The sequence below is a fragment of the Gymnoscopelus microlampas genome (genome assembly GCF_963454915.1).
Source record: "Gymnoscopelus microlampas genome assembly, chromosome: 13".
Taxonomy (NCBI): Eukaryota; Metazoa; Chordata; class Actinopteri; order Myctophiformes; family Myctophidae; genus Gymnoscopelus; species Gymnoscopelus microlampas.
The window spans coordinates 44702166-44723182 of NC_139950.1; the positions used below are offsets into that span (position 1 = coordinate 44702166).

Genomic DNA, 21017 nt, shown 5'->3' on the forward strand with positions numbered 1-21017 from the left:
CCCCCCCCCCCACCTCGAACTGTTTACTGTACATATTTTTTGTTTTCAAACTGTTTATGATGTTTTGCATAGTATTGTATATTTGTCTGTCATTAATATTTCAATGAATTGAGTACAAAAGGTATTGAGTACCCCAAATGACGCATGTTTTCAGCTTCTATCTTACAATAAGTGAACCAAATCTCTCTCAGTATATTGTAACTTCTGTCTGTAAAAAACACCCAAACGTTCAACTTCAAACTCACCACACACGTCGCAGACGACCTGAGGGAGTCCATAACCGCCAGAAAGGGCTCTGGCCGCCCAAATGATCGAGCCAATTGATTGCCATGGCAACCCCCGCCTTAAGCTTGCTTATGCAAATCCAGGCACTGTGCAAATCCAGAGGCTTCTAGCAAATCACACCTGCCATTTGATTAGTCAGTCCACTTTACAGGGTCAGTTTGCACTCTTCAGGCATTATATCTCCACAGACTTTTACCACTGTTCAAGGACTTTCCAGAACCGCCAATCCCCCCATAAGAAGTTATTTTCAGCAAGCTACAGTTAGTTACTCCATATAAATAAAGCTTTAATTCAAATCATAAAAAGATAAAATATTTGTGTACCGTCGTTAAATAGAACCTAAGCTGCTGAAACATATGTTGGGGTCAAACGTCATCCTTTGATCCTGTTTGATATCAGTGGTTCATCAACCCCTTGAATTTCAAGGACCCCCAATTTGATGGGCATTACACCAATGCCCCCCATTTGATTACTTTTGTATTGTTTTATCACAATCCACTGTAAGTCTGATATGGCCTGTCATTTGGTCCAGAATTCTTTAACTGTTTATGTACTTAAGGCAAGACAGTAGGTGATCTGTTCATCTTCAACAGGGGGGATGGTTTGTTGTTGATAAGGGGGGGAGTTGAAGAATTTAGGTTGACAGGGGGGCTGAGGATGGAGAGGGTAGATTTACAAGGGGAATGCATTTTGGTCATTTTGCTAACGCAAGGGGGATGGCATCCCCCCCTTATATGGCATAATGACTCACTGTATAGGCAGGTTACAGACTGAGGTAACAGTGACACTCTGGTCAAAATAGCCATTCTTGTATGTCCTCTACTTGGATTTACTCGTACATGTGATAATGAAGATTAACTATCAATCATTTAGCTGGGGACCCCGTGGAGCCCCCTCAAGTGCCTGAGTCGTTCTCAAAGTGGGGTCCTTGGGGGGTTCCAGGGGGTCCCCAGCTAAATTAGTTATGCAAGTAATGCAGCATCACAATCATTTTAACTACATTATCAATTTATACGTTAACTATTCAAAAATAGCAGATATACAAGCTCACAGCACTCACATCACTTCGTACCGCCTTTTCAGGTGGGGGTCCGTCCGCGGCCAAATACATGTGGGGGTCCTTGACACAAAAAAGTTTGAGAACCACTGCCACAGGGGGTTCCAACTAAGGACCGCACATCGAGAACCACGTGACTGTTACAATAGTTCTCAATTCTCATTGTGGGATGAATGATGGCAAACCTGTGTTTACAATTAATAAAAAGGTATATTCTTCAAAGGTTAACAACATAGAAACAAATAATTAAAAAAAATAAAGAGATTCAGTTCAGATAACTCGGTGCAGGAGACACAACCAATAGCAACAAGAGTGACAAAAAAAGTTTATCGCAAATAGTTGTAAATATGATTTAATTAGTTCATCTGAAAATGTGTAGCAACAGTCATATTGTGCCCTATTATACAATTCAATTTTCATAGTACAATTTACATTGTTTTTCTTTTTTTTTCAGGGGTTATCTAACCTGTCAGTGTCCACAAAATATAAAGTATAAAAGCTGTGTTACACAAACAAGGTCCTAGAAGCAGGTATCTTAACACGGTGCGAGTGCACAGTTAAAGAGTGCACAGTTAAAGGGTCATTTAACACAGTTACAGTGGAAGTGATGCAGACAGAACACAAAATCAACTGACCATCAGCATCAATACAGGATATAATTTATTGCACGAGCCATTCTTTAATAATAGATACAAATAAAAAGGAAACCGTCTATCCTGGACTAAAACATAAATGTATAAATTAACAATCGTAAATCTCAAAAGTAAAACTAGAGTCTTAAAAATAATGTTTTTTTTTCTGGCCTTATTCTCTAATTTCCCCTCACACCATAAACTATCATACAGTACATACCCATACAGGGATCACAAACATTTAAAGGAGAATTTCGCCACTTTTCTTTTTATGTGTAATCATTATTGATGGTCAATCAATGTCGTCCGGTGGTTTTCAAAAGTGGGGTCCAGAGATCCTCAGGGTTTGTTGATGAAGGGTCCAAATGGACACTTACAGGTCTGTAACTCTGAGTTATGTAGAGTTCTTGAAATAAAAAAAAGTTTGAAAACCACTGATCAATTGAAGCAATAAAATCTTCACTATCTACAGTAGGGTGACCCTTATTTTCAAACACCCAAACCGGGACCCTTAAACACATTTTTAAAAATAGCAAAAATAGCAGATCTACAAGCTCACAACGCGTCGCAATGCAACTCGCTTTTATTACTTTTTAGAAACTTCGCCTGGTGTTTTCCATCAGAATGGGCGACAATTATTTTTGTGCTCGGCACACCCAGTGATTTCACCTTTCAACAGAACAGAACAGAACATGATAAATGTCTATGTCAGCAATCGAAACAAGCACAATTTTGATTGTGGTGCAAACCGGCGACAATATGGTAGTGAATGTTGAAACCGAGGAAAAGCTAGATATCTGGTGATTCTCGGGACAACCCAGCTTGAAACCGGGACATATGGTCAACATAGCCGATCTTCACCAGTAAGCACTTAGGCCTGTCACAATTTTTACATAATCGTTTAATCGCAATTATTTGAGGTAATCGCAATTATTTTTGCATATCTTTTCCGTGTTGAAAGATTTTCACACATTTTCAAATATTGAAAATAGCTGATCTTCAGGCTTACAACGCATCACGAAGCAAGCTCGTAGATCAGCTATTGCTGCTATTTTTACATGAATAAAAATGATTAAATATGTCAATAATTTCTTTGCATATTTCAGTTCTTTGTCATATCTGCCCTGTGCAATTTTTTATCAGAAGCCTAAAAGGCTTCATAATATGTTCCAATGTCCAATGGCCAAACACACAACTCAATCGTTAATCGCAATTATTTGAGTGACAATAAATGGTCAACTTAAATGTGTAATGGTGACAGACCTATAAGCACTGTGTGTGTGTGAGAGTCTGACTGACCTCGGTAGAGGGGGGCAGAGATGTCCAAATGAGGTGTACTGTAGACCAGGGGTCTTCAACGTTTTTCAGGCCAAGGACCCCCTAGCTGAGAGAGAGATGAAGCAGGGACCCCCTCTATATTGTATAAAATTGTGTTTCAGATTAAACTTTTTTTTACTTGGCCTCTTTTTCCCCTCTACACCTATACCCTTTGCCAAAAATAGCCGATCTACAAGCTCACAACGCCTCGCAGCGCGAGGCGTTGTGAGCTTGTAGATCTGCTATTTTCGGCTAATGTTCCCCTCAGAATAGGAATTCTTTAGGGTTCAAGTGGTTAATGTAAAAAGAAAAACACACAAAATCAGACAAATATTTGGCGGACCCCCTATAATAGCTCTGAGGACCCCCTGTTGAGGACCCCTGCTGTAGACCCTCACCACACTAGGATATGCAAACAAGCAGCTGTCCGTTTAAGTGCAGATTCCCCACCGAACACCACATTGTTGTGATTTGTGCAGATTCATTCACAAACCGCACACACACAGTAACTTATTGATAGCTAAAAAAAATGATATGGAGGTAACACTGTTATTAGACTATGGCTAAATGGGGTTACTTATGGGCTTTTTTTCTAACCTGGGTAGTAAATATGGGAGTGAACGCTAGCATCATTCAACGTGTGCACAATATCCCACACTGATCTCACCTTCACGCTATGATATATAATGAGAAGCAGGTGTACGTAGTTCTTCATAAATCTCCGGAAAAAAACGTCATGGAGAAACAGACAAATACTGTATGTGTGTGTGTGTCTATCTATTCAGAGGGGATTCTGCACAATACCTAACACATGGCCACAGGTGTTTTTTACATTATCACTGTCGGAAATACTGTAGTTAAAATTCTGGGTGAAAACTTGGCGAAGTGCTCCTTTAACAATAGCACACACAAAACACACACACACACCCAGCACCTCCACACACACAACCGAACACAAGACTGCACACACACACACACACACACACACACACACACACACACACGCAAATGAAAAGAAATGCAGACAGGAGAAGGGCTTGATCAAGTCCATGGCAGTCTAGCCCTTCAAGCAGCAATGTATTCCTATCCCAAAGTAGTGCCGGCCCATTCAAAGACTCATCGTAACCAGGGCTGTGGATAAAAGAGGAGAGATAAAGGGTTCTTAGTTCAGACTGACACACTACTACTGTGACAGTGTTCTACAATACCAGCTAAACAGTGGTGGAAGAGGTACTCAGATAGCTATTTTCAAATAAGCCATGTATAAAGTAGGCCTGAAGTGGTTAATGTATGTTTCACAATATCATAATTTATATCTGAAAAGTAACTAGAAACTAAAGTTGTCAAATAATTGTAGTGGAGTAAAAGTACAATATTTGGAAATGGGAAAGACTCCAGTACAAGTACAAATACCACAAAACTGTACTTAAGTACAGCACTTAAGTAAATGTACTTAGTTACTGTCCACCACTGCAGCTAAATGACTTTCATATCCTGTAACATTTGTGGAGCATTCGAACCGGAGATGAACTTTTTTCATGTCATATAATTGTTACTTCCCTATCCTTCCTAGACAGGTATATGGGTACTTTCCCATAACAGCTACTTTCATTACATTTACTTATTGCGATAGAAATAGAAAAATAAATATATATATATATAGAGCGTGAGAATTTGGCAACTTAAAGTAGAGTTTGTTGTATGAGCTACTGGATGTCTGTCTACCCATGACGAGCAAAAGAGATGCTTACAGCTGCCTTCGTGTCCTCTTTGTCCAGAACCTTCTGTGCTTGGTCTGGTGGGAACTTGAGCATGGAAGTTATGACTTTGGCCATTGTCTGTGGGAGAGGTCAGAAACAAAACAAAACAAATGAGCTACTAATGTTCTAAATAAGGATAAAGCTCTGACGATTTTCAACCACTTCCATCTTGTCATCTCTATTTTGGGCATGTCATAATAAGCTTTTTTTTAAAAAGCAATTACAAAACCTTCAGTAGATCGACTATTTTAGCTACACAACACCATCTTACGATGAAGTATAAAATAGGGCTTAAGTGGTTATCCAATGCTGCTTGTTCAGCTTTTTAGTATTCTGCTCCCAATAAGACACAGATGATCTGTGTGAACCCCTGCCCTTCGCCCCATCACCCAATCAAATCAAGCGCTGCGTTGGGAGACAATTAAAACCCAACAACGAGACAAAAAACCCCATTATCTCCCATAATCAACTCCAGGCCCATCTGCCAGGCTGCGTGCGTTTCCCCATAAATACAGGGCTAATCAGAAACAGGGCTGCTGTTTAGGGTGAACCTAACCGCTCGACTAACGCTAAACAAGGCCGGTCAAGTCTTATAAAAATGGCAAGTCTGCGTCATGTAAAATGTATGTGCTGGTGGGCTGCCGGGAGGACTTCCTCCCGCCCAGGGAGGCCTGGCTGTGATACCATAAAGACTCAACAGTTTGCTGGGGACCAGGGGGGGGAAGTCCTGCTGGCTTTAGGACCATGTCGATAGCCCTGTTAATTACAGACAACACCATTAATTGGGTGCTGCGAGATGGACAAGGCACACACTTTTTTTTCATGACATTCTAAAAATGGGCTCAAGTTTCACGTGGCAGACAACCTATGGCTAATTAACCACTTTATAACCCTGGCGTCCCTATTTTTGGGCATGTCATTCTAAGCCAAAATTCACATTAAAAGGTCTAGTCTTATATCGTCACTGTCGGGCCGAAACCTCCTATCTCCGTATTTCAACCTTCTGTTTTTTGTTATCGTTGTATATTTATTAATGTCCTGATATGTCATACTACAGTGTCACACAAAAGTAGCAAAAATAGCCGATCTACATGCTCACAACACATCGCTATGTGTTGTGAGCATGTAGATCGGACAGCGCCACACAGCACCGTCGCATGACAAAGTATAAATCAGACTTAAGTGGTTGATGACCTCTCTTATTTCAGCATACTCTCCCCAATCAGCTAAAATGTTTGGATACACACATCATTTAGATAGACTTTGATAGTCAAAATACTGTCAAATGACGTTTAGTGCTGTCAGGATTTTAAAATGTGGGTTTTAATTTGCAGAACCGTGTACAAAAACAACTTACCTTTGTTTCCCGTCCCATCATGTATTCAAACAACACTTTCCTCAGGTACTCGAACTCAGTGGGTTCTGAGAGAGCATCGGTATAGTGGTATCCAGGGTCTGAAAGACAAAAAAATAAAAAAAATAAAGTGAATCTATTATACAGGAATACCGGCGTGTCTATGCGAATGATGTATAGCATCAAGATATCAAAGAAAATAATGACTCAGCTTTTTCAGAAAGCTGTGGGTAAGTGATTTGCAATTATACAAATAATTGCAAAATGGGTCTATGTTCTGATAGTGCTCGTTACTATAGAGTGTCCTGTCCATATAAGGAGTCTCCATGTCTCTCCAGCTCTTTATAAAACAGAAAATGCATTTTCGTTTCAGTTTCAGTTTCATTTCCAATTTTATCCAATCAGGATAGAGAACTCAATCAGGATATAGATTAAACAAGTGAAATTGGAAGTGATGACACTAAGAAATGATCAGGCAAAATTAGAACTGGAACACTATAAAAATGAAGCTTAAAATGGGTACTTTATCCTGATTGGCTGAGATTTTGACACCTACCAGAAAATGTCTTTTCTGTTTATTAAAGAGCTGGAGAGACGGGGAGACTCCTGTTACTGAACAAACACTCTATAGCAATGATTACTATCAGAATATAGTGCTTTAACCTTTTAAAAAAAATACTTTTTGTTTTACCCCAAAGAAAATCACTTACCCTACCTTTAACTGTACTGTACAGTTGTGTTTCTTCCTAACATATTTAATGCACAGAAGTGTACTTTATATCTTACATTTTTACTTTATTTATTTTTAAATATCTATATATACGTTTTTTTCTTTTACAAGTACAATATGTTGTACTTGTAAATAGATATTACAACTTTGATTCATGAGTACATTGTGGTGAAGAACTGTGATCTCAGAGCTGAAGATGGCAAACCTAACATGGGGCGAGGCACAACATGAAGCACAGGATAGGACTAGATCAGGAGTGGGCAACTTTGATGATGGAGAGGGCCTCTATATTTGCACACTCACTACAAAGGGCCACATTGCATATACTGTCTCTCCATATTTCAACTTTTTTCGTCATTCTATGTCACACAAAAGTAGCAAAAATAGCCGATCTACAAGCTCAAAACGCGTCGCAGCGCGACGCGTTTTGAGCTTGTAGATCGGCTATTTTTGCTATTTTTGAATTGGAATACAGATTTTTTTTCCTTCTATTTTTGAATTGGAATCCTGAAAAGTAACATTTTTATTTAAATTTCAAATCCATTTAGTTATACTTATGTTAACTTTATGAACTTGATACAAATACATTGGACCAAAAAAGACAATAGAATTGTCTAAGCTACTAATATAGACTGAAGTAATTAAATCAATCATGTTTGGAATTGTAATATATAATATATCAGTATTCTGATATTAACCTGTGGGCCGCATTAAGTGAAGGTGGGGGCCGCATGTGGCCCCCGGGCCGCCAGTTGCCCATGTATGGACTAGATGGAAGCAGATAGTCACAGCCTTGTGTTCCACAGGGAACGAAGAGGATTAAGTAAGTATACATTGTGCATGATCTTTGTCAGTTTGTGTGTACTGTGTATTTATTCAGTATGTTATGTTTATTCAGAATGTCATGTTTATTCAGTATCTTATGTTTAGTCAAAGGGTGATTTGGCTTTTGCAGTCCAAGCAGCTAGGCCAATGGTTCTCACTTTTTCATGTCAAGGACCCCCAAATTGACACTTATTAGTCCATGGACCCCCATTTGAAAAGATATGCCAGGGACCCCCATAAGAGAAGATTTTTACGGCTCTAGCAGTGATTTTCAAACATTTTAATTTCAAGGACCCCCGGTTTGACATGCGTTAGGCTACGGACCCCCATTTAATGGACTTTCTATCTCTGGGACCCCAATTTATATTGTAAAATCAATGTTAATTTAACTCTGAGAGTGTACAAATGGACCCGTTAGGGTCCATTTGGTTCCATTTGTACACTCTCAGAGTTACAGACCCATAAGGGTCAATTTGGTTCCTAACTATCCATCATTTAGCTGGGGACTCCCTGGCCTGGAACTCCTTCAAGGACCCCTGGGGGTCCCCGGACCCCACTTTGAGAACCAACGACCTAGGCTATGCAACGCCCTGCCCTTGGCAATTAAAAAAGACAATTCTGTGTCATCTTTTACGTCACTTCTGAAAACACATCTGTTCAGGAAAGCTTTACCCTAGCCTAGATCACCTCATTTGCCATCATTTTGTTTGTGTATGTTTTTATTTTGTTTGTTTATTTGTTGATGTGGGCAGTGGGCACATTTCTGTACTTAACCCATTTAGACCAAAATACCTTCTAAATCCTGACCTAAGTTTTCTGAAAAACTTCAAATATTTATTCAAAAATTACAAAAACGTGATGTTGCTATATACTGTACATAGCAACAAGAACCCCAAAAGGGGTTCCTGGCTTGAAAGGTATAGTTACGTAATGGGGTTCCACCGTTCCAGGTCTACTGTGTTTCGTGTGGACTATTGTATTTCTTTTGGTCTCCTCTTAGTCTCCTAAAATGTGTCTTATTGCTTGTTAGAACTTGTGTTAACTATGCTTTTCCCTAATCCATAGGCTTTTAAACTAATATGTTTTATTTTATTATTCATATATTTTATGCTCCAGTATTATTTATTTATCCCGGGGGGGTGGGTGGGCTTTTACTGTGCTCAATAAATATTATTATTATAAAAAACAAAAGTGTACACAAGAAGCTGTCAGTCGAGACATTCTGCAATACTGGTAAGAGCCCAAAGTAATTTCACAGTATTAAACTGTGTGTAATAAACGTTATTAGATGATGGTTGCTGGTTGCTGCAACACAATGTGCATGACCACACACACAACAATGCACTTACAACATGTCTTGTGGATGGCGGGCATTCTTAGCCTGTTCTGTCACTACCCCAATGTCCTTTCACATTATTTAACACTTCATTTATAATGGTTTGGGAAGATACCAGACAGTGGTGTAAAGTAACTAAGAACATGCGCATATTGTTACTTTACTGGAGTATTTGCAATCTTCTGTACTTTTACTTCTACTCCACTACATCTCAAAAGGCAAATATTGTACTTTTACTCCACTGCAATTATTTGAAAACTTTAGTTACTAGTTACTTTGTAGATTTTGATTATTATTACAAAACATACATTAACCACTTTGGCCCTAAAACAAATTTGGCCATCTGAATCTTCCAAAGATTTCTTTTTTATACATATGAAAACTTGTGAAATGGGACATTCTGCATAATGAGTATTTCCTACATTTGGTACTTTAAGTACATTTTGATACCAATACATTTGTATTTTTTACTCAAGTACATTTTGAATTCCGGAATTTTACTTGCAACAGGGTATTTCAACATTGCAGTATTGATACTTTTACTTAAGTAAAACACGCAAGTACTTTTTCCACCACTGGAAGATACTGTGTAGACACACAACATAGCGCTTACAGAGTGCACGCTTATACAGCTCCCCTCGACCAAATAAAAACAGGATGAGAATTTTCACCAGGGAAGGAGATCTAAGAAATTCAGTGTATGAATGCAAATCATGTCATTTCTTCTCCAAAAAAAGCACCGCTAAACTTCCATAGAACGCTCTCTCGTGTTCCAGCTTAATCCTGGCACTTGCTATCTTACAAAGCATCGTGTTCCTATTAGCAACCAAACACTTTCAGCACAGGCCCGGGTTCAAATTAAGTGCCAGCCACAAATACAGGAAAGAATGGCGCAGGCTCAGCATGAGCACCTTAATACTGAACCAACAGAACTAACAAGCAACCTTTTTAACGTGTTGCCTCCAGCTATTTTACACCATTAACCCAAAATAAACTATGAATGGAAAACTATGGTGCAGTAGCACAGCGCTGGTAATACGCATGCCAATGATTCAACCACTTTACTCTTCCCCATCACATGTTGTCAATGTAGTAGCCAAAACAGACATACTGTATCACTAGGATACAGTATGGGGTCCTTGAGGGGGGTTCAGGAGGGGGGAGAGTTACCAAATAGACCCTTGATCCCCCATGTTAAGGGTCCATTTGTACACACTCAGTTAAAATAACAGAGGATTTTACAGTGTAGATTGGGGTAAAACTCGTATATCAAATGGTTGGTTCCTAACTATCTATCATTTAGCTGGGGACCCCCTGGAACTCCCTCAAGGACCCCTGGGGGTCCCGGGCGTCTGCTGCATCCTTGAAATTAAAGGGGCACTTCATCCCCTTTCAACCTTATCTTATAAGGAAGTGGATATCATATAATTAGTCCTCATTCATGCTCATTATGAGATGGCACAATTTCCATCGCTCTGCGTCTCATTGAAGGGGTTGTTGGGACAGTTCAGAAACCTGCCTGCCAATCTCCTCCGCCCACCTCACCGATGGGGATTCCAAGCTAATAGAAACTACAGCCTTCCTCTTACTGGAATGTTAGCGTGCTGAAATGGTTGACATTGTTCTTGCCTAAAAAATAAATGAGTTTGAAACGACCAAACCATGCCTACCGATGATGTCATTGGTAGGCATGGTTTCTGAACTGTCCACAGCCCTCCCTCTGAGACACAGAGCAAGTGGACAGAAATGGTGCCATCTTAGAACCCTCGATACTAAGTTAAAACGGACCCGAGTTGGCTCTGTACTTAGTTTCCTTCAACACCCATTTTGTTTGGTGTTGTTCCCTCCAGAATAGGGGGCGTTGGGGGTTGGGCCTGTCACAGCTATTACATAATCATCTAAAGGCAATTATATGAGTCACAATTATTTTTGCATAATCGTTAATCGTCTCCATGTTGAAAGATGTTCACACATTTTCAAAAAACATTTCAAAACCAGCTTAAAACACGTCACTTCGTGACGCATTGTAAGCTTCTAGATCAGCTATTTCTGCTATTTTTACATGAATAAAAATGATCAAATATGTCAATAATTTCTTTGTATATTTCAGTTATTTGTCATATCTGCCCTGTGGAATTTTTGATTGCGAAACCTGAAAGGCTTCATATGTTCCAATGTTCAACGCCAAACACACAATTAAATCGTTAATAGCAATTATTTGAGTGACAGTTAATCGTCAACTTAAATGTGTAATCGTGACAGACCTAGGTGCAAGTGGCTAAAAGGCTTGAGAACCACTGTACTAGATAAGACACTAGTGATGTGTCGTTCATGATCGATTCGTTCAAAAGAACTAGTTCATTTGCCGTGAACGCGAACGAGCTCGTTCACTTTCTGAAGCTATTAAGTTCACGCGCGACATGGAAAAAAAAAACGCTCCCGCGATGGTGTTTTACACACATTATAAAACACACATTAACCACTTTAGCCCTATTTTATACCTAGGCTATTTGAAAATAGCAGATCTACAAGCTCACAACGCGTCGCATCGCGACGCGTTGTGAGCTTGTAGATCTGCTATTTTCAAATATGTTAGCACTTTTACTTTTGGTTCTTTAAGTATATTTTGATGCCAATACTTTTGCACTTTTACTCGAGTACATTTTGAACACTAGAAAATAACGCTACTGAGCGAGAACGAATCATTGCCGTGAACGTGAACGAAATCGTTCGTTCACTGAAATGAACTTTTTTTCCCACCACTACACTGTACTAGATAAGACACCACTCAATATGACCTCTCTGGAAAAGTCATTGGGATGATGATGACCAAATGGCCCTGTGTGGGTGTGTCTGGCAGACACACTGATGAGGGGATGGGGATAGGTAAGAGGTGAGAGTGTGAGTCCAAAACAAGGCTTTGATCACCAAGGCGTGGAGAAACGGGGGCGCTCAATAAATCCTCACGCCTCTTGTCCCCTGACCCCAGGTTGCCCCCCACCCCCCCAACTGAGTCGACACCCCCACCCAGGAGGGGGGAGGAGGCAGATATCAACTCCGTTCTCATCAGTCAGCTCTCTGTACCTGGAGACACAGCTTTTATAGTAGTTGGGGGAATTAAGCAAGAAGGGTCGAGGCACTCACATGAGAGGCTCAATTGAGTCACAACGAAGAAGGTTTGAAAGGCCACACTTTTGGTGAGACCAGAACTTAACTCTTTAAGACCGGGAACGCATCTGTGTGTCATTTATAGGTTTCGTTGGGCTATTCTTAACTAGCAGATCTACAAGCTCATAGCACGGCACCAAGTGCCGCGCTATGAGCTTGTAGATCTGCTATTTTTGAAAAATCATGGAAAGTTGAGCAAATATTTGAATTTTTCTGTTTTTTTTTGGCGGATATTTGTAACTCAAATCTTTGCTTCAGGGGGTTCCTGGAACTAAATATTTGAAAAATGTTCGCTTTAAAAAAAAAAAAAAAAAAAAAAAAAATATATATATATATATATATATATATATATAAGTTTTTGCCACAAATTTTCACGATTCTTCAAAAATAGCAGATCTACAAGCTCATAGCGCGGCACTCGGTGCCGTGCTATGAGCTTGTATATCTGCTATTTTTGAATAGCCAAAGAAATCTAAAAATGACACACAGATGCGTTCCCGGTCTTAATGGCTTAAGGGAAGACAGAGGCGCCTATAGAGAGGTATACGTGTCTTAGTCGTGAGATATGGGCATTTTGAAAGGGGAATGGTGACTAAGATTTAGGAGGGAAGGGAAAAATGCGTGCGCTGAGGGGTCTGGTGTGGGAAACGAAAGAGCTCGATCTGCAAAAGCCATTAAGTCCAGGGATGACTTTTCACTAGGCCCCCCCCCCCCCCCTGCCTTCTTGACAGCAGATTCTCTTTATTATGCCAGCAGGGAAGGTCTGTATAGCTCTAGGATTCGCCTAAGTGCCCCCCCTGCACGCTGTCCTGTATTTCCGAAATCGCCTGTCCCATATTTTTGATCCATGTTCACCAGTGCGTACGCCACGGCCCACGGGCTATAGGTAGATTGATGGCGATCGCGTTAAGAGAGCATCGTGTTCCCATAGCCTGCAGGCCAGCTGGGCTGGAGGGGACATAAATGTCAAACTATAGCTCACACGCACAGCAAAGATTATTGTTCCACCAATGTTTAACCCATTAAGACCTGAGGCGATTCTTTAAAAAAAAATCTAAATTCTAACAGTTTTTTGAAAAAAAAAAATCAGATTTTTTTTCCCCAATATTTAAAAAAAATAGCAGATCTACAAGCTCATAGCGCGGCACTCGGTGCCGCGCTATGAGCTTGTATATCTGAGCTTGTATATCTGAATAGCCAAAGAAACCTAAAGTGACACAGATGCGTTCCAGGTCTAAATGGGTTAAATCTGTGAGTACTAAAGCAATTTGTAACGGTTTAAATTTAAAAAAAAAATTGTCTCACTGATGACACTGATAATTATGCAGGCATTTATGCATGCATAATTATGTGAATATTAAATTGACTCACAATGAAATATATTAATTATGTTTGGCATAATGTCCTGTTAAATCCAGATAGTTAAATCAATTAGTAATAGCTTCAATGAATGATAATTATGGATCCGCTAATGATACTGTAAGTACACATCATGTACCTATAAGAGTGAGTGTGTGTGTGTGTGTGTGTGTGTCTCTGTCTGTCTGTCTGTCTGTCTCTGTGTGTGTGTGTGTGTGTGTGTGTGTGTGTGTGTGTGTGTGTGTGTGTGTGTGTGTGTGTGTGTGTGTGTGTGTGTGTGTGTGTGTGTGTGTGTGTGTGTGTGTGTGTGTGTGTGTGTGTGTGTGTGAGCTACATTCACTCACAATGCAATATGAATAATGCATCATCTACATGGGTTCATCATTCTTTTCCTGAAACGGAAATTAAATTGTGGAAATGACCTCCCCCTCTCAGTCAGGACTGCAGACTCACTCCCCATAAAGTCACCTCTTCAGACTCTATGTCATTCCTTGTATCCCCTCTTGCTGCCCCCCCCCCCATGTTTTGACAGATGCTAGTTATACTATGCTAGTTATACTATGCTAGTTATACTATGCTAGTTATACTATGCTAGTTATACTCTCACTATAAGTGTTGGTGTTTTATCATTTAGATTTGTTTGGCTTGACCACAAATGTTAAAGGGATAATTCACCCAAAAAAATACTTATCTATTACACACCCCATGAAGCCTTGAATTCATGGAGATTTTTTTGTTTTTAGACAAAAGACCTAAGCCAATAATTTGATGACCGGCGGAAAGATGCTTATGTATCCGGTTGGACACTCATTCATCAAATTATTGGCTTAGGAATGCGATAAAAACAAAAAATCTACATGAATTCAAGTCTCCATGGGGTGTGTAATCGATAGATAAAAAGTCATTTTGTGGGTGAACTATCCCTTTAAGAATGTTATTTAGAGAGCATGTTGTTGAGACAGATGCTAGGTTTACCATTTACCTGGTACCCTAGTTACTTGACTAGGGTTCATGCTTGCTCTCATCTTGCACTTTTTAAGTTGTTCTGGATAAGAGCATCTGCATGAAAGGCCTGCATTTTAAATTAGCTGAAAATGTAGAATGCAGTCATTTAAAGTGTTTACATTACCTTTGAAAGAGCTCCCAAGGTGAGTGACGACAGAGTTTTTGTGGACACACCTCATCTTGTCCTCAAGCGAGTGGACCTGCCGAGGAGAACGGTACAAAAATGGTCAAGCCACTTTAGTTAAAACCATTAAGACCTGAGGCTGAATCTACAAAATGTCTTCTAAATCCAAACAGTTTTCTGAAAAACTTAAGTTCAGCCACGAACCCGCATCTCAAAAGTATTTCGTACTAGAGACCCCCCCAGAAGCAAAGAATTGAGTTAAAGTCAAGATGTTCGCTTTAAAAGAATATATATATTCAAAGATTTGCAAAAAAGAATCAAGATTTTTCGAAAAATAGTAGATCTACAAGCTAGTAGTGCAGCACGAAGTGACGCGCTATGAGCTTGTATATCTGCTATTTTTGAATAGCCAAAGTATAAAATAATGCCGGTTGTGATGGGTTAAGTCATCTATATTTAGTAAAACAGACCTGAGTTGACTCAGTACTTGGTCTGCTCTTGTTACCTTCAGATAGCAGATCTACAAGTTAACTTGTAGATCATCTATTTTCGGCCAATGCCCCCCCCCCCCAGAACAGGATGCGCGCTAGTGTTCAAGTTGTTAAAAAACCCAACAACCTCTAGTGGTTTCATTCAGTGTATTAACCTAATGTGTGTGTGTGGGATATATGAACAGTCAGTGCAGTTTCCTGGTCATCCATGGGGGATGTTTGTGATAATGACGTGTATGTGTGTGTGTGAGAACAACAGTGAGGATGGCCGGGGGGGCCACTCTAATTGTTTATAAGGTTAGAGCAAATGTAAACAGATGTGCCAATGTAATTAACTGGATTATTAGGAAAGCAGTAGCTCCCGATGGCCGAGGGGGCCAACGGAGTCCTGGGAAGAATACAGTGTGAGGGATTTGTGCTGTGAACGACCACGTCCGTCCATTTTGTCCCCAAGCAGAGAGAACACTGTGTGATTAGAAGATTATGTAATAATTGTGACAGGCCTACTAATGGGTGAGTGTGCCAATGGAACCAAATGGACCCTTAAGTGGCGTACATACTAGACGGAGATGGGGATTGACGTACGTCGGGGGTGAGGAATGAGTATGAATAGGCCTGTACAGGTCTGTAACTCTAGAGCAGTGGTTTTCAACCTTTTTCATGCCAAGGACCCCTAAATTGATATACATTTTGGCCGAGGACCCCCCATCTGAAAATGTTTTGTGCCAGGGACCCCCAGAAGAGAAGATTTGTGTTAAAACCATAGACTGTAAAAAAGAATGGACAAAGCCACTCCCCTGCTTTCTACAGAACGAAAATGAAGCCGATAGTTCAGGAACATGCATTCCTCCATCGTTAATATATACAGTTGGCCACGCCGGAACTCAAACGCTATTGGTTGAGACCAGACACGTGACCAGCGAACCGGAAAACACCCCCAAAAATGCTATTGGTTGGGTAGCTTGTCAATCAAGAGCGGGGGCGGGGAATGAATGCTATTGGTTGTGTAGGTTGTCAATCAAATCATCCCGCCCCTCCTGGAGCATAGCCTACTTTATCGTCAATTTTAGAATAAATGGGACCATAATTTAGCAAAACGCATATCATGATGATTGAAAGGAGACTTTAAACTAGCGACTGGAAGCATATAGAATTTATGACAATTTTTATTACGGTAAGAAAATCTAGTCTAAAGTTTGTCAAAAACCCATTCACTTGCGCTAAAATAAATTCTTTCTGACACTTCAGGTCGGCGCAGGGTAAAACAGCGCCACTCTGGCCATTCATAAGCTTCCGTGTTGGCCTCATCGTAAATATCCAAGCCTTGCCCCTTGGTTAAAACATGCAAAAATCATAAAAAGATTCTTCAAACACTTTCAAGATTTTTCGAAAATGTTCAAAAATAGCAGATCTACGAGCTCGCAGCGTGGCACGAAGTGACACGCTGTGAGCTTGTACATCTGCTATTTTTGAATAGCCAACGTATACAATATGGATAAAGGGGTGAAAATGTATTAACATCTTTTGCTGGGGACCCCCTGGAATCCCCTTAAGGACCTGGTGGTCCCCGGACCACTGGTTGAGAACTAGGGATGTCCGATATTATCGGCCTCCCGATATTATCGGCCGATATTAGCATAAAAATTGATATCGGGAAAATATCGGTATCGGTTTTTGAAAAAAAAAAATGTTTTTTTTTTTTTTTTTTTTTTTGCTTTATAAATAAGTTACAGGAGTTCTTACTGTATATGGTGTGTGTGATATGAAATTTGAGCTTACCCTAATCACAATAATCCCCGCATATATCGGTATCGGTTGATATCGGTATCGGTAATTAAGAGTTGGACAATATCGGTATATCGGTTATCGGTAAAAAAGCCAATATCGGACAACCCTATTGAGAACTACTACTCTAGAGTGCACAATACAAATGGCACCAAATGGACCCGTGGTTCCACTGGCAGGCTCTCAGAGATACATTTATACTGTGAACTACTCACCCTGTCAACAAACTGCTGCTCCTTCAGCCTGGCCTCGCTCAGCAGCATCGTCTTCTCAGCAAGTTGAGCCTGTGACGAGCGGCACAACATACACAAAACACCATGAGAGACTGTGTTGAGGACTTGTGGTGTGAATCTGTGAAAGCCAAGGCTCAACATCTATATTCAATGGGCACGCACGGGAGCTTGCGAACAAAAGCATGGGCCATTTACACTAACAAACTTTTGTTTACACATTCCCTGTGAATTACGTGAATCATGTCAACACGAAAGGGCAAACGCGATACAACGATAAACAGCCATCTCACCTGCAGTTCTTCTAAGCCCATCTGGAAAAAAAACAAAGAGAAAGGATATTTAAGTATCAATCTGTGATGGCTGTATATAGTGTCCTGCACTGTCACCACATCACACGCTTTTTTACATAATGAGTTACAGTAGGTGGCCAGTGACTTTGTCCATTTTCCTTCCACACCTCCTGCATGGAGCGTGTGTGACCCGAGATGATGTTGGTTCGAATCCAGCACACAACGCCAATGGTTTTGATCAGGTGGATTGTGGAAGTTAAACGGTGGATTTGTGGATAGGATTTATATGAACAAACTAGTTACATCAACAAACGCACCGCATTCTGTCAAAGTCACGGGCCACCTACTGTACCGCATTGTTCAATAGTTTTTTTTATTGACAAATATATTTTCCAACAAGGACTGACAGCTAAGCATGGCTGTTATACAGTACATTTAGGAGCCGGTAAATACCCGCAGTTCAAATGTTTGCAAACTTTGCAGTAAAATACACCTGTAATGTAATTTACAATAGGATCCAAATTTTTTTTTTACAGTAAGTAAATATACGAAATGTCTATATTTATATACATTAATCGTTTTAAGTCAAATGAATTACTGACAGACATACCATTTAATGTGGAATCCAATTACTCATTAATAGAATGGTACACGGTAGCAAATGTCTGGCTTTTTAATGTGTATGCAGAGTAAAACTGGACAGAGTGTTGGTCTTCCATCTTTCCTCCAGAGGATACTGGAACAGCGAGACAGAATAACCCACTGTCTGTCTACATGAAGTATGGCTTGTGAGGCCCTGAGCAAGGAACAGGCCTCCCTGAGCATAAACCCATACAATCCCCCCATAAAGTTATTACATCACCCAGGAAAAATGCAGTGAAGGGAAAGCACAAAAGATCTGTGTGTTTCTATGCGTTTTGTGTGCATCTGCGCTCGTGCGCTTAAAGGTGGAAGGGCTCAAGCAGAAGGTCTCACAGCACCACAACACATGGCTCAAATGTTTCCCCAGTGTGTTTTCTCCTATCTTTCTCTGTGGCAGCATGAGCGCATTCCCTCTAGTATAAATCTAGCAGTCGGGATCACCTCTTACGATCGTAATTGGTAACAGGGGTCGAGGCTATGACTGCTGCCTCAAAAACTCCTGTTTTTTTGTAGGGAGAAGAACATTCCATGCCTGATTCAAATAAGCTTCGTAGTATCCGGCGTGCTTTGGAGACCTGCCACATTACTGAAGCAAGCGCCTGATCAGAGCAAAGTATGTCAGCAAGCTGTCCTGCAGCTCTTTAGACGGAATCCTTCAATTATGAATCAGGGACAAAAGGGACAGTGGATATCAACCTTTAAAATCTGTTCAACTTGATTTGAACTCCCACATAATGAAGGCCCTTAAAAGGACCTCGGGGTATGGTGGAATAACACCTCTGCATTTCGGTTGGCTTTCCAGACTCCGTAATGCTTCGATCAGACTTCCGTTGTTCAAAAACTAACCTTGTGCGACGAGAGTTCACGCAACTGAAATTTCATCTACATGTGGCCGTTTTTGAGACAAATAGGCCTTGGCTTCAACTAAATATATCTCACCTTGAGGGCTATATAGAAAGCTTTTACCACAGTAACAGCTACAAGTAAGTATTTATATTTGATACGAGTCAAAGTACAAATATGTCAGTCATTAATGAGACCCAGTGTAGAGTAGATATGACATCCTTAAGTACAGTACTTGAGTCGATGTACTTAGTTACATACAGTAACACCACTGTGTTTCAGCATTAAAAATATACAGTAGTATAGGATTGGGTTCCCTTATCAACAACACTGCTTTGAAACTGTATTCATTTAGTCCTAGATATGCAGAGTAGACTGCAAATTATGGAAAAAATACTCTACCTCAGAATCACCATGGGCCCTCGCTTGCAAATCCTCCAGTTCTTTCTGGACCTGCCATACTCGATCTCCCATTTCCGTCTCTCGACTCTGAAAATAGAAGAACAAAGGGTGAATCATTTCCTACTGTATGTCTCATCTCAGCATCACAGCTTGGCTATGCTGCTACTCAAGCTGCCGATTACCATGTTTCAGATGTCCCAACTTTAATTATGTTTGGAGACAGTGAGGAAAGGAAGTCGGCCTTCATTTTCTCGGGATGAGTGTTTCATTATTCCTGTGGTCAGGTTTGAAATGCCAGTCATAAGAGTAAGAGTTCATAATTCATACAATGTGTGGTACATTGAAACGGAAGGTAGGGGGAGGCTGTGTACTGATAACGTCCCTTTGAGGAGTAACATTAATCTCTCTTCCTTGTTAGGACTGAGGGGTGGAGGAGATTATATATACACAGCCAACACAGCCATCTACCAGGAGAATTTAGAGCATTTTGTGCTTTCGTCTGCTGACAAGCTTTATGGAGATGCTGATTTCCTTTTCCAGCAGGACTTGGCACCTGCCCACAGTGCAAAAAATACTAGTAAATGGGTTGCTGACCAAAGCAACCTGGGCTTCCATAACACCTCAGCAGTGCCACAGGCTGATCAGCTCCATGCCACGCTGCACTGATGCAGCAATTTGTATAAAAGGAGCCCCGACAAAGTATTGAGTGCATAAATGAACATACTTTACAGAAGGTTGACATTTTTGTATTATAAATAATTTTTTGGATTGGCCTTAATATCTTTTGAGATACTGGATTTAAAATGTTCTAGAGCTGTATGCCATAATCATCAATACAAAAAAAGGATTGAAATATTTCACTTCATGTGAAATTAATCTATCGTTCCAAGCAGCGGCACGCTCTCAACGGGCATGGCTGGTAAGCAGCAATATACTGGGAGCCTAGCAATCAACCAGTTCCCAATGGGAACGCGCTCAGAACAGCCACGCCGGAACGGTCACAGCACTGAACCATATCTATACATTCACAGAATATCTGTAGGTCTGCGTGATCTTTGCATATCTCAAGACCCGTCAAACCGATCATCTTCACATTTGACGGGTGTATTGCTAAAGTCCAATGGGAGTGGAGTGTCGAGTGTGAAGTAGATATGATGAGCGGGTTCTGAAGAATGCGGTACGCAGCACAGCCGATGGCCAGCAATCGTTCTGTTACGAACGGGCACTGGTTTGCAAACGGCCACCCCCTCCAAACGAGCACTACACTAGTCAGTGGTGGTAAAGTAACTAAGCACATTTACTTAAGTACTGTACTACTCCATTACATCTCACAGGCAAATATTGTACTTTTACTCCACTACAATGATTTGAAAACTTCA

General features: G+C 40.5%; 1 protein-coding gene across 3 annotated transcripts in view; it reads right to left on the reverse strand.

The window, feature by feature from the left end:
- Window positions 1-1984: 1984 nt before the first annotated feature.
- Window positions 1985-21017, reverse strand: part of golga4 (golgin A4) — a 52509-nt gene continuing 33476 nt past the window's right edge. For all 3 annotated transcript variants that reach the window (XM_084077178.1, XM_084077176.1, XM_084077177.1), the window contains 8 exons: window positions 19639-19725; window positions 17752-17772; window positions 17444-17512; window positions 14953-15028; window positions 6409-6506; window positions 5043-5129; window positions 3671-4422; window positions 1985-3311 (listed from right to left, as the gene is read on the reverse strand). In XM_084077178.1, the coding sequence (XP_083933304.1) occupies window positions 4408-4422; window positions 5043-5129; window positions 6409-6506; window positions 14953-15028; window positions 17444-17512; window positions 17752-17772; window positions 19639-19725 (453 nt within the window). In that variant the 3' untranslated portion in view covers window positions 1985-3311; window positions 3671-4407. The remainder of the gene's footprint in view (window positions 3312-3670; window positions 4423-5042; window positions 5130-6408; window positions 6507-14952; window positions 15029-17443; window positions 17513-17751; window positions 17773-19638; window positions 19726-21017) is intronic.